Below are 15204 nucleotides of genomic sequence, written 5' to 3' on the forward strand. Positions count from 1 at the left end.
ATCAGTCACTAACCTGGATCCTCTTGAGAGTGGCATTAAGTTATAGAAGTAATAAACTAAAGACAGGATTAGATTGCACACAGCATCTGCCTCCTAGATTAAAAAAAAAATGCAAGCAGGGGCTCAAAAAATACTTTAGTGTACAGATATGAGATGAAGAAACATAAGAATGTTAGTGCACTTTGTAATACCCTCCATTAAGTAATGATACAATATATTCAACCCTAAGGTGTGGGTTTTTTTTTAAATAAAGAAAAATATATCATAAGTTTCAATAAAATTGAACCATCCCTATTGTGAACGTTGGAAGATCAAGTAACTCAAAAAGGTCAAGCTAAGGAATTAGCTTGAACAACAAACTAGCATTGTATTTCACCCAGCACTAAGGCATTATGCTATGTCAAAGATCCTGATAAATCTAAAGTACAGCCAGCTTCTCAGGTAGAATGCAATCAACCTGAAAACTATTCTATTGTTTTGTCATGTATTTATGTCAATTCTCAATTTAAAACTGGCCGTCAGGAACCAGTCTATGAACAACATTAAATAGTGCTCATCATGGTAATAATATGCAGTGATTGCAAGCCAGGATAAAAAAAATAATGGCATTTTTATTATGGAACATTTCATGCGGTGTGTTTGGAATTAAACTATTACTTTAGCAAAGCAGAGCAACTTAATAGATTACCCTTAAACAATGGAAACCTTTCACTTAATTTCGTCTTACTAGTAGCATTTCTGTATGAGGTGAATTTTATTACTTGTTTAGGAACGGTGCCAAAAAATCTGAATATTAGAGCAATGCACAGTAAACTGGATTGTATTTTGACAAAAATAAAAAATGATAGTATAGATATTAAAAATTAATTATATAAAGGATTCATGGATTACAAGGCCAGAAGAGACCACTGCTATCATCCAATCTGACTTTAAGCATAATACAGGCCACAGAACTTCCCTAATTAATTCCTGTTTGAACCAGAGAATATCTTTTAGAAAAAACAGCAAAAAACAATTTGATTTTAAAATTGCCAGTGATGGAAAATCCATGACAACCCTTGGTAAGTATTTCAACGGTTAATTACCCACATTACATCCGGACAAAATTTGAAGTTGAAGCTAGCATGAATTAATTGTTTCCATAAAAACCTTACCCCAAGTTCTGCAGATAGAATTAGTACTTTTCCTTTGGCTGTTAGATCCTTATATAGGGCATCTATTTCTGCATGATACAGTTGTGTTCTTTCTTCTGTTGTCTGAGTTTCCACTGAAAATAATATGTTCCCAACTCTAATACAAAAGATTATTTGAATAAATTTCAAGACACTAATCAAATACTTGAAAGAGGTGCAAAAATGCAGGATAGTTCAGATTAATATTTCTTCCCTCCCCCAAAACCTTCTCCCATATCACCCCTACTTAAAGCAAGAAAACAAATCTGCTGCCCATTCAAATGAGAAGCACTGAGGTTGAAATAGAAACATCAGAGAATATATTTTAATATTCTTACTGACAAAGTGGTAGGTGTTATCTGCAATTTTTTATTGCAAATAACTGCTAATATTTTGATGGAAGGAAGTCTAGAGGCTTTTGGGTTTTTTTTTAGACAGAGCATTAAAGTTTTATTTTTACATTTACACCCTTCCCGCACCAATATTGGCACACAGGGTGGAAACCAGTCTCTCCCATTAGCCACCATAATTTGCTGCTCCTTCAATTTGCTCTGTGGTATTGAGATAGACTAGCCTGCCCTTTCTCCTAAGGGCTCTTCTTAAGGTTTCTCTTGGGTGCCCTCATTTCCTCATACCAGTTGGTTTCCACTTAACAGCTTCCTGAGGGAGTCTGTGTGCTGGCACCACGAGTAGATGCCTCAAACACGTCCAACGCTTTCTTTCTGCTTCTGGTAGAAATGAGTTGCCAGTTGGTGATTTCTCAAGTCTTTTCATTGGTGAATAAGTCTTTCCAACCAATGCCCAGATTCTTTCATAGGCATTTATTTTCAAATGTGTCTAGTTTTCGGTTTGACATTTTAGTAGATCTCCAGCTCTCTCCGTTGTATGTTAGCAATGAGATTAGGTTTGAATTGAAAATTCTTAGTTGTGTTTTAGTGCCATACATCTTTGATTTCCATATGCTGTTGAGTTTAGTAAATGCAATAGATGCCTTTCCTATCCCTGATATCACTTCCTTCTTAAGGTCTCTGTTGGCTAACATAGTGCTGCACAGGTATATGAACTGTTCTACTCTCAATATTTTTGCCTTCTAATAGGACGTTACTGCTTAATGTCTGAGTTTAAAGGATATTTGTTTTACCATAACTAAATTTGAGCCCTACTTGACCTACTATTTTTGCCAAGTTGTCTGTCTTTGTAACTTTTCAGAGGTGTTACTCAGAAAAAAATCTTTTATCCACACAATATGAAACAAGAAATTTAAAATGATCTGGAAAAAGGGCTAAACAGTGAGGTGGCAAAATCTGCAGATGATACAAAACTACTCAAGATAGTTAAGTCCCAGGCAGACTGCGAAGCGCTACAAAAGATCTCTCAAAACTGGGTGACTGGGCAACAAAATGGCAGATGAAATTCAATGTTGATAAATGCAAAGTAATGCACATTGGAAAACATAATCCCAACTTTACATATAAAATGATGGATTCTAAATTTGCTGTTACCACTCAAGAAAGAGATCTTGGAGTAATTGTGAATAGTTCTCTGAAAACATCCACTCAATGTGCACCAGCAATCAAAAAAAACTAACAGAATGTGGGAAATCATTAAGAAAGGGATAGATAATAAGATAGAAAATATCATATTGCCTCTATAAATCCATGGTACACCCACATCTTGAATACTGCATGCAGATGTGGTCGTCCCATCTCAAAAAAGATATATTGGACTTGGAAAAGGTTCAGAAAAGGGCAACAAAAACGATTAGGGGTATGGAATGGCGAGATTAATGAGGAGATATTACTAAAACTAGGATTTTTCAGCTTGGAAAAGAGACAACTAAGGGGGAGGATATGATAGAGGTCTATAAAATCATGACTGGTGTGGAGAAGGTAAATAACACAAGAACTAGGGGCAACCAAATGAAATTAATAGGCAGCAGGTTTAAAAACAAACAAAAAAGTATTTTTCCACACAATGCACAGTCAACCTGTGGAACTTCTTGCCAGAGGATGTTGAAGGCCAAGACTATAACAGGGTTCAAAAAAGAACTAGATAAATTCATGGAGGATAGGTTCATCAATGGCTATTAGCCAGGATGGGCAGGGATAGTGTTCCTAGCGTCTGTTTGCCAGAAGCTGGGAATGGGCGACAGGGGATGGATCACTTGATGAATACCTGTCCTGTTCATTCCCTCTGGGGCACCTGGCATTGGCCACTGTCAGAAGACAGGATACTGGGCTAGATAGACCTTTGGTCTGACCCAATATGGCCATTCTTATGTTCTCTCATGGTACTTTTCTATTTCAGTCTGTTTTATTTGTTTAGAATCCACAGCATGTTTGTTTTGTTAACTTTGAAACTCCAGAAATGGAATTGTTTCCTAATTAGTGCTAATTACTACAAAATTGTACTGTTTGGTCTGCATGTGGAACTATTCAGATTCTTACCAAAATTTTACACTTGTGATTGAATTTTCATAGATGTGACAGTTTCACACAGATAAATATTTTCCCAATATAATGAAACTATCTTGTGCATCATCCCATTACGAATGTGCAGAAGGTCTAGAGATTAAAATTCAAAAGGGAAAAATCCACTGGGATGCAGTAAAATGTCTACCTTCCACACTAAAGATGTCCACAGTAGATTGTAGAACACTTTAAATGATGGTGTAGAATTTAGAATCCCTAAGTAATCTGAATGGAAAGAATGTCTAAGAAAATTATCAATTCCATACTGTTGTAGTGGGACCATAGAGAACATAGGCTTAAAAATCACTCTTTAGGAGTGCTAGCTTCTTGCCTCTCAAAGGGGGTATTTACTATCTCAACCAGTAATGGACCCAATGCCTCCTCACTACACTTTACCAACTAGGAATTACATGAGTCTAACTTGTAGAGTATTGCCTGAAGCATCAGAAAACACTCAAAAATCTCAGTAAAGTGAGAAGGCCAAAAACCCCTGTTCTGTCCATCCCCACTTTTAGAATGGATCCACTATGATGGTGGTTTCCAATCCATTCTGATTCAGAGCATTCAGATCTGTTTTTATGGTCTATGAAGTAGACTGAAAAGTTCTCAGAGCAGAAAACATTTAACTCTATCTGAGCGGAGACAGCTCTGATTCACCAAGCTGTCAGCCATACAGTTCTGCTGATCAGAATTTTGTGGATACTATTATGAAGGATAAAACTTTTCAATGTGCATTCAACAGCATGAGTTGAATAATAGGGTCACTGTCGGCTGAGACACTGCACACTTGAGAACCACTTCCAGACTCAGAGAAACTAAGTCATCTACACAAAGGACCCAATCACACAAGTACAAAATGCCATTAGAACAAGAAATTAATTGCTATTGATAATTCATAATACTTCAACATTTCTTCATTGTCATTTCCTTAAAGATTAGATTAAAAATATGAATTTTTAAAGCAAACGTACTTGTCTCCCGTTATTGTAATTGTGAATCCATCATATTCTTTCCCTTGATCTTTGAGGCTAGGGACTTTTGTGTTTACAGTAAACCCATCTCTTGTTTTACTGTTAAACTGCTTTCAGAAAAAAAGGAAATATATTAGAATAAATATAGAAGGACAAGCTTTCTAGCCACTGTTCTGTAACACAGATTTCTAGAGGACAGTTTTAACAAGAGATCTAGTGCAGCTATGGTCTCCTAAATAAAAAATTTAAATAAAAAAAGACTAAGCTAGAACTATACAGACAAATGTTTTTCCCAAGCCCCAATATGATATTCACCATTTGGCATATTAATGTGAAAACAGTAATACGAGTTGTAGAGTCTGTATTTTAGGTTTATACTTTGTAAGTACATGAATTACTCTAAATTGCATTCCAGAACATAGCTCACAATCTGAAACCAATTTTTAACTGTTAGCCAATCTCATTCAACATCCTTTGTATATTTTTCTCCTCACCAGAAGGAAAAACACAAAACAAAACACCTTTTCAAATTTTGCAAAGCCAAAAAATAGTGATTTAAATTTAAAATAGAAGCCAAAGGCCATAACTAATATGTCAATTATAAACCACAATAACTTTATTCAAATAAAACTAAGAGACAAGTTCTATTCAAAGTTACCCACCTATTTGAACAACCAGACCACTTAAGTACTAACCGGCTCTCTCAATGTATCCATGCAGCATTAAAGACAACTGCTCCATTTCCATTGTTGAGTGAATGGTTTTTGCAACCATGTATTTTAAAATATAATAGTATGATCCATGGAATTATGTTTTGGCCAATGGGATTTCATTTTTTTTAAAAATTAAAAGCTTTTATTGAGAAACAGCATTCCAATGTGACATGTACAATTGAGAATGGTATACATGCAATCCAAACCAGATCAAAATCAGTTTTTTGAAGACCGGGAATATTTGCTGCCAGTTCTTAGGAAGAGATATTTATTTCTAGCTAAATCATTCATAGTCCCTTAAATAGTTATACATTTTTGTCATCTCTCTGTACTAATCTGTGTTTTAGAATCAGCTGATAACATTTCCCTCTGTCAAGCACTTCTGCAAAAAGTGGCATCCATTTTGCTTGAGGGCCTTACGTTATGATTTCCAATATCATAATGTGTTGTACAGGACAGTTCCTATAGTTGTTCATTTTCAATTAGACATACAACTGTCCATTTAAATTGTTATCCACATGAGCTGAAGGTTGTTGCAAAACTTACCTTCATTATGGGAAGAAGGTCTTCTACTTTATGTACATTTTCCAGTGCTTCTCTAACTTCTAGCAGACCTTTAGGATTATTAGCACTAAAATAAAACATGCAACAATTTTAACATACAGCAACACAATGGTCAAACAAATTAGCATTTTTCAGAACATCCATCTAATTCAGGGGTCGGCAACCTGCGGCACGCATGCCAAAGACGGCACGCGAGCCGATTTTTGATGGCACGCTGCTGCCTGCCGGGGTCCTGGCCACACTCAGCCCCCCTGCCCACCGATTTCTCCTGCGGGGGCAGGAGGCAGAAGCTTGGTCATGCCGGCAGCCAAGCTCCCTCCTCCCCCGCTTCTTCCCCCAGCGTGGTGCTTTCCTGCCCCTCCCACTTCCTCTCCCTGCCACCGATTAGCTGATCGCCCTTGCGAGGGGGAGGGGGAGGGGGAGTGGAGCCAAGCCGAGCTGAGCTGCAGCATGCTCGCTGCTCTGGGGAGGAAGCAGAGAAGAGGTGGGGACAGAGCCCTGGGGGAAGAGGTGGGGACAGGGCATATCCCCTCCAGCCCCCTGCCGTTAACCCCTCCCCAGGAGCCGAGCACCCCAGCCCTCTGCCCTGACCCCTGCACCTCCCTCACGCACACACCCAGCCCTCTGTCCTGACCACCTCCCCCACACACAGCCCTCTGCCCTGACCCCTGCACCACTCCACACACACAGCCCTCTGCCCTGACCCCTGCACCCCTCATTTACCTCCAGACCCCATTCTGACTCCTGCACCCCCCACACCTCATGCCCTGACTCTTGCACCCCTCCACATCCCCACCCTGAGCACCAAATGGGAGCTCCTGCACCCACCTCTCACATTCCCACCTGCACCCCCAGTCTGGGGTTCTGGCTGTCGGCCCCTTACCAGCCGGGGTCCTGCAGGACCCGCTCAGCCCGCTGCCGAACTAGGTGAATGGAACCCCAGGCCGGCAGCGGGCTGAGTGGGCCAGTGGCGTAAGATCAGCATTTTAATTTAATTTTAAATTAAGCTTCTTAAACATTTTGAAAACCTTGTTTACTTTACATACAACAATAGTTTAGTTATATAATATAGACTTATAAAGAGAGACCTTCTAAAAAACGTTAAAATGTATTACCGACACGCGAAACCTTAAGTTAAAGTGCATAAGTGAAGACTTGGCACACCACTTCTGAAAGGCTGCCGATCCCTGGTCTAGTTTCAATGTAACCAACCATTTCTGATGGTCAATGTAGTGAACTACTACATTATATTCTACTGCATTTCCCTTGGCAAATTTCCCCGCTCCTCCCATTTGGTCAGGGGGTGAAAATTAAACAGTAGAAGACGACATTTTTTACCCAATGATTTTCTTTCTATGACTGAATTAGGGTTGCCAACCCTCCCAGTTTTACCGTGAGTCTCCCGGAATCGGGCTCTATCTCCCAGAGGCTAATTCACTTGTCAGGAGTCTGAAAATATCCTCTATAGTCCAACAGCAATGTTAAGTATCTTCCTTTTCTCCTTAATCACCTTCCATTTAACTTTCTCCAAACCTCACTATTCCAGAGAAAAGCCTTTAGGGTGGCTTTTTAAACTACAGATCACACTCACTTATAAGGGCTGAAAACACTGACTCCCAGCCTTCGTAATACCTGTCAAAGATCACAATTTCCTATATATTACCCTCCACAGATAATCCATACAAAGCCATACCCACATCTCCCACCCTGCCATAGGCTTCACACATCAACCACCAATATTGGTCTGAAAAGTTAATTAATTCATACTCCCGTAACCTGGAGTATGAATCAACATTTTCCATGACCACCTTGAACAACACACACCCTCCCTTGTAAGACAGGGCTAAGATCCACCCATGCCTGATAAAGGCCAGCAGGGTGGGTACAAGTACTCTTAAATGTTAATTACTTGAATTACTATTATCATTCATATGTAAAAGAGAAGATTACTTTGCTTTCTTTCATATGGCAATTAGTGAGCTTCTCCCATTGGTAAGAGGGCACAGTTATGACTGGTACTGGAACTTTAAGAAAATATTTCCCCAGACTTTCTGTATGGCCTATGAATATAATACAAATTTGAACTGATATTGAAGGAGGAAGGAAAAAATATTAAATAAACCATTTACCCATGATAAACAAGGATCCTGTCTTTGATAAAATGAAGTATTTTTTCAAAATATTCCAGGTACCTCATGTTAATGACTTGTCCCCTGTAGATAGAAGATAAATAAAAAATACTTTTTAAATGTTTACTAGGACAATCCACTTCATAACTAACATGTATGCGTTCATAAAAGCATGATATGTGATTTCTATACAGCAGTGTATGGAAGAGTAGTGAAAGCTTAATCAGAGGTTTGTCTGAATAAATAAGCAAGCCATTTATTTTCAACAGGGGACTTGTAGAATCTCTTGCTGCTTTTCAACAAGCTACTTTTCATGGGTGCTCCCCCACTACCACCAGTGTTCTTGTGTACAGTTTAAAAAAAACAGTACCACAATTACCAATTTGGATTTGCAAATATTTTTTGTATACAACTATTTACCCTGGTAGAAAGCTGTGTGTGTTTATATGTGAAGATAAATGCAGGGACTGATAATCCTAACTGTAACTGGTTTACTTTGAGCACTGGTATGTGATTGTGATGTCTGTTCTAAACAACTTAAGTATCCTCTTCTCATGGATGTGTTTGTATTAACTGTCCCTAAATCCCACACATAAAATTGTAATTTTTTTTTTTTTAAATCAAAGTTTTCTGGGATGATTCACTGAACCCTGATTCAGAGCAGGGGGAATATCTTAAGGACACTGCAAAATATCAAGTATTCACTTTTTTTTTCTTCTTATTATTAAAGGGGGGGAAGAATGAGTGGAGTGCAATAACTTTATATGGAAACATGTTTTAGAAAGACACCAGATGTTTCAAACTCCAGGACATTTTCAAGAACATTTTCATTTCTAGTTGCTATCTAAATACTGCACTCTACTGCTCTTCCAGGAAATTAAGTATGTAATCAGCAGTTCACAAGCAAACAAACAGCTGACTTGGTGCCTTCTTCCTTGAACATTAGGTATGAGCCTGTAAACTCTCAAAAGAGCCCTGTCAGGATTGTAGCCATACATAATGCCTTCAACGGGAACATTACGTACCATTATTGCATTTGTAGGAATCCTTCATGTTCTCCAGTCTACAAAATAAGATTTTATACAGCAAATGTTACAGCTACATATACCAGGAGGCTAAAACCACTGTCAATCATAGGAGATATGTTTATAGTCTCTATCCTCTTTCTATAATTATTCAGAGCTTGATTCTAGCACCTTAACTCATTTTGTGCTGCACACCTTACTACTCACACAGTCTCACTGATTTTAAATTTACCTCAATGGGAATAAACACTGATCAGAATTAGAATATTCAAGTGTGTATGTTAGAAAAGAAAGGGAAAGAGAATAGATGATAAACAGTTACTGATACGATTTGCCCTTGTTGTACGTCCCATCTTATTCCATCCTACACAAAAGCTTTCTGTACAACAGGCAGAAGTATGAAGGAGTAAAAATAAGAAAACAGGATTTCCTTGAATGGTAGCTTGGAGAACTCAGATATCAAAGTCAGCCTAAAAGGATGTTGGATCTAGTCAGTGAGGAGTGGTAATGAATAAGGAAAGACATCAGGTAGTGACTCAAGAGTCGTTTGTTGTTCCTCAACTCCCTCTACTTGATAGGCATTGCCACCTCTTCAGAATTCCCAAGAACAAATAGTAGTAGTGGGTGTCTCAACATATATTTGGAAGAATACTGACAGCTTTCATCAGTCAGAACAGGTCTCAAATCCTCGTTTTGCCCATGAAAACAAAAGTTTAGACTTTCAAAAAGGCAAAGTAAGATCTGATAACTTATAACCTTACAACGGGATGGAAGTGAGCCAAAGGCACTCTTATACTGACTCAGAAGAGCAGAAACGACAGCTTAATATCTGCACCTTAAGAATGCTAAGCCCTACACCCTTACAGAACCCTAAGAAGATCAAGTAAAAAGACTTTGTAAACACTTGTCAGATGTTCCCAAAGGACCACCCAACAGAAATGTTCCAAATTAGAGTGACTAAAAGACTACGGTGGAAAGTTTTCTGGTACTTTCCAGATGTTAAACCTCTACAAGGAAAAAAAAATCGAATGCAGAAACCATCATTTATCATCCTCCAAGATGACAGACTCAAGTAGTAAGAACTGTTGAATGGAATTGGACCTTGCATAAAGGAGTCCCTGCAAAGAAGGTATATCGTTAGCATGGACCTAACAAAAGGACTATTATGTACAGAAACAATAGGTGACTGTATGGGACAAAGGGATCCTATGAGACTAGGCTGAGCACCGTCTGACCTGATCTTTTATAACTATGCAAGAGAATCAAGTGAGTGGAGGTAACAAGTTTCCAAACCCTTTCCCCCATTCCCAGGAGAACACGTACTTTATCCTGCAAATCAAAGTGTGAAAAAAGAGGTAATTTTGGTTCACCTCCAGCTTCCCAGCAGTCTACTATGGGCTCTACTGCAAGCAATCAAACTTATAAATTAATGGAGATATCCTATCTCCTAGAACTGGAAAGGACCTTGAAAGGTCATTGAGTCCAGCCCCCTGCCTTCACTAGCAGGGCCAAGTACTGATTTTGCCCCAGATCCCTAAGTGGCCCCCCAAGGATTGAACTCACAACCCTGGGCTTAGCAGGCCAATGCTCAAACCACTGAGCTATCCCCTCCCTCCACTTACTGCTCTTGGTACTCATTGAAACAACCTACACAATTTTTTTGTTCATCTAACTACCATATATAGAAATCAAATTGGGCTAGTTCATGCAGCTCTGCAAATTAGTACTACTTTTTTGAGCCTGCTGTCTTGTGCTCAAGAATCCAAGCTTGATAAAGAGTAAGACTCTAGCCTTTATGGTTGTGAAAATAACCTTCAATATATAAACTGAACAGAAACCAATGCTTAAGTGTGCCTGAAACAACAGCCCAGAGGTGTGAAATGATCCCATTCATCTCAACAAGGTTTTCATTCTGAAGCCTAGTTATGATATACGAATTAGCTGTATTTCAAAACTATTTCATGGCTGATTAAAGCACACAAGAAGGGATTATCCTATTTGTGCAGATTTGCATAATCTATTGCAAGTGATATCTCATTTTGATGTCATGAGTGGATGGAAGGCAGAGCTACCACTACCTACTACTCTCTCCAACTGCCTCATTCAATCCCAGATTAAATGGTTATTCTCAGAAAGGAATTCAGTAGTGTGCAAAGGAGAAAGTGGGCTCTTGGACTCAGAAAGGATGCAGTCAAAATTTGTGATGGGGAAGCGTGAAGGTTCACTAGTCTGGGAAGATTTAGGCCCCTGCAAACTGATTAATATCCCTACCTGGATTACAATCTTTCTGTCAAGAAAGCACTATAGTATTATTCAAGCCATGGTACAGACCCAAGGAGCACAGGTCAGGCCAAAAGAAAAGTGAGAAATTGATTCAGTCTGGTCCTGCACTTTATGAAGAGACAGTAACCCATTTCAGTACAAGTATAGCCTAGACATCTCACAGGGACTCACTAGACTTGTTGGAACATCAAACTATAGGATTGGTAGTGTTATCTGATGAGAGAAAGGCATAAAAAATATTTAGACTACTGAGAGACAAGCGGGGTTACTGAATTGAAGATCAGGGACAGAGAAATGCCTTTGCAAAGTAGGCACTCTTTCCTCACTATTAATAACACTAGCAAGAGTAGGGCATTCCTTAGAGTTCTCTTTTTTCTGCTGACGATGCAAGCCAAAGCTGGAGGTTCAAGCTCCGCTTCTCCCGCTATCTCCCATATTGAGGAAAAAACACAGGTAATGAGTTATGGCCTGAGGTAGGGGTTGCCCTCCACCCTTTAAGAATGAAGAGTGTTTGGATTCTGCTACATCTTTAATGGGAGAGAGAGGAGGATAAAGCAAAAGTCAAGAGAAGACTGGGGCCCAGGAAGCAGAATTTAATATGAGAGGAAGAATACAGAAGTCTGAGCACAACATTGGCCCTGAAGAGCTGGAAATAGCTAATGTATCTGGCCCTACAAGGCAGTTACTGAGCTACATCAGAGTTTCAGCCAAACCTGTACTTGCATACCCCAGAAAAAACGTCAGACGGCTGGGCTCCATTTTGTGGAATGGGAAATGGTAGGAGTTGCCGAGAGAGAGAGAAAGAACACTATCATCCTGTGCACTGAGAGCTTTAAACGTCAGTAATTCTTTCTGTAAAATATTTTTAGAAAGTTCTTTTTCTAATTTTTTTCTTTTTGAGTAACACTGAAAAACAGGGTTAGAAATAAAAGTAGCAGGACTGAACAAGGATTCTGCTTCTCATAAAGGAAGATGGGAGCATGGCTACATATTTGCGAGCGTACACACACTCTCCATCCATGACTGACAGTGATTTTGCCACATGTCTCTCCTTTCTCCATTGCTTCGTGGTAGGTGGAGCTGTAATGCTTGCGATACAGAATCTTGTTTTATGGTATGAAGAAGGAGGAACGTACAACAATGATTTGAATTTTTCAAGTTTGAACCTTTTTCTGAAACTGCAGTTACCTTTCAGCTTCTTAGGTATTTTGACACCTGTGTCTTTAACCTTTCCATGCTGAAACATTTCCTCTAAATACTACTAATGGATGATGGTTACAAAGTAGGAAACACAGATTGCCTAGTACTGTGCAATTACAGCTGGCAGTACTGCCTTCTGGGAGTAGCATTTGTGGAAAATACATCAATGACAATGGGTTTAATCTTAGGTATATGAAGTAGGTATTTTAATTTGGGAATTAAAAACTAGAATGAAAAGTTATCTTTTGGGACCTATTTATCTCTCGCCATAATAAAGATAATGTAAAACATTAGATTCAGAAAAAAGAAGGGGGTGAAAAAAAATCATGAGAGAGGATAATTTGTTTTTAATGAGTGGAAAAATAAACAAAACAGTCAAAATGTTAGACATTACATAGTATGTACACACTGAACACGGTCAGCTATAATAATTCACGAACAGCCTACATATTTTAGCACAATTCCTAATGCAAACAAGATTAGGCAAAAACTTCATACCTGATTAGATTGATGTGGTTATTAAAGCCTCTACTAAGACTTCGAGCTGGCATTTGGTCTAACCAAAGCACAGGCTGGTCTGGATCAGCTATCCTACAAAGAAATACCCTGTTAAAATTTGTGCACCTAAAGAAGTCTTATTACAGGTCATATTTTAAAATCAAGAAAATATCAGTTATGAAAATGTCTAAAGTTCCATCTTAAACATAACTGCCAACCTGTGCTGCCATCTGATGTAACCTATGGCTCTGAGAAGCTGGTTCATGCATCAATGCCTTTAAGCAAAGCTTGAATTCAGAGATCATAAAACAAGGTGCTGATTTTTTTTTTTTTTCTGAAATGTGTATCAGCTTCTGTAACAGGAAGAAAGCAGCTCATAAAATTCTCACTAATGCAGCTAGACAGTTTGAAATAGTTAACTCTTTGCTAGCAGAGTAAATCGCTGCAAAGTATCCTGCAATCTTTCATAGCTCTTTTTTAACTACCTAATACAAAAGGGAAAACAAGAATATTTTCAGGAATAAAAATTTCTGTGGGTTCATTTTAACACATGCTCTAACCTAGCAACTTGTATCCTCTTCTGGTATCCGAGAACCACTTCCCATAAGAAAAAGAGGGCAGTAACTTCACTTCCCTATCTTTTCTCATGTAGGGCTGCTAAAATGGGGGCACTAGCTCAAGAGCAAAGTTCTCCATTTATCCAAAGAACAGGTGGAGCACAAGTGGTGGGAGGTCAAGCTTCCCCAATATTGCCCGACAGGTATGCTTCAAATATTATTTGGGGGTAGATTTACATTTAAGAACAGTAACAGATTACTGCTACTTATTAGCTCGTTACACCTAATAATTGTGCACACCGCCAGTCTAGGATAAAAACCTTTTCATGTTATTGTTACTACATCCCCCTTCTCCCACTTGTTTCATCCATGTTATATATCTTGTCTTTTAGACTAACTTCTCTTGGATAGGTACTCTCTTTTTACTTCATGTCTGTACAGAGTCTAGCACAATGGGGTCCTGACTTGGTTAAGGACTCTAGGCAATACTAAAGTAATGCCTACAGTTACAAACATACATGGTTCTTCAGGATGTATTGTCCACATGACTTCCAGCTTTTGGTGAGTATGTGCATGAGACTGGATTCTTCTGGCCAGCAATATCGATTGGGGTCATGTCAATGCCCTAATGCGTCCCTCCCCATTGTCTCTCAGTTCTTTAGCCAGAGTCTGTAGTAGTACTTGATGAGCATCCTCAGTGCTATAGAAAACTAAAAAGCAGAACTCTGTACTGGTAGTGATGGACTCACTGATAGATGGTCCAGTGTTTAGGGCAGTGGCCTAGGAATTAGAGGCCCTAAATTTAACTCCTTGCTCTGCCAGATTACCTGTGTGATCTTGGGCAAGCCAATTAGTCTCTCTGTGTCTTGGTTCGTTGTCTGTAAAATGGAGATAATCGCACTTCCTTACCTCATGTGCGTGTTGTGAGGATAAATACATTAAAGACTGACATGTTCAGACACTACAGCGATGAGGGGGTCATTTAGTGAGATGTTTCTATCAGGAATCTGAGGTATATCTAGCGGGCTGGATGAATGGATGTATGGAAACAGGCATTTTGCATGTCGAGAGCTGCAAACGAGCCTTGAGGATCTAACAAGAAAATTATGGAGGCCAAATGAACATCCAGAATTTGAAACAGCAAATGAAGTTGTTGGCATGTTGAAAATCCAGGATGGGTCACCAACTAATGGTACTTTGGAATGAGAAAGTAACGGGAATAAAAATGTCTGCCCCTAAATTCTAAGGGCACTTCCTCCACTGCTTCCAGTTGTAGGACCCACTGGTCCAAGATGATTCTAGCCCAACCTTCCTGGAAATAAAAGAGGCAGTTGCCAAGTTGATGTGGAAAGGGCAGGGAGGGGTCTAAAGTATCCTCTGATGGTTCTACCAAGCTTTTGAAATTGACTGGTGGAAGCCTCAGATTGAGGAGCAGCAGAAGACCAGACAGAGGGCCATCTCCAGTGGACTCTCTCTCTCTTCCTCTGTAGCTCTGAAGTCCTCTGTGGCTGATGACAATATTGGACAGAGAAGTGCTGTCTGAATAAGGGTTCTGACTTTTTTATTTTCTTTTTGGGGCAGAAAAAAGAGGCCCAGAGAGTACAGAGTTACCCGTAGGTCT

At 39.2% G+C, this 15204-nt stretch overlaps 1 protein-coding gene across 3 annotated transcripts in view; it reads right to left on the bottom strand.

The window, feature by feature from the left end:
* The window catches only part of TTC13 (tetratricopeptide repeat domain 13), a 73031-nt gene that overhangs the window by 8486 nt on the left and 49341 nt on the right, over nt 1-15204 (bottom strand). Inside the window, exons 15-20 of one of the 3 annotated variants that reach the window (XM_054022615.1) lie at nt 13027-13119; nt 8021-8104; nt 5874-5958; nt 4615-4724; nt 1155-1290; nt 14-93 (exon numbers count right to left, since the gene is read on the bottom strand). In XM_054022615.1, the coding sequence (XP_053878590.1) occupies nt 14-93; nt 1155-1290; nt 4615-4724; nt 5874-5958; nt 8021-8104; nt 13027-13119 (588 nt within the window). The remainder of the gene's footprint in view (nt 1-13; nt 94-1154; nt 1291-4614; nt 4725-5873; nt 5959-8020; nt 8105-13026; nt 13120-15204) is intronic. The other 2 variants (XM_054022616.1, XM_054022617.1) reach the window with 2 other exon arrangements.

Source organism: Malaclemys terrapin, chromosome 3, assembly GCF_027887155.1.
Source record: "Malaclemys terrapin pileata isolate rMalTer1 chromosome 3, rMalTer1.hap1, whole genome shotgun sequence".
Lineage (NCBI taxonomy): Eukaryota > Metazoa > Chordata > Testudines > Emydidae > Malaclemys > Malaclemys terrapin.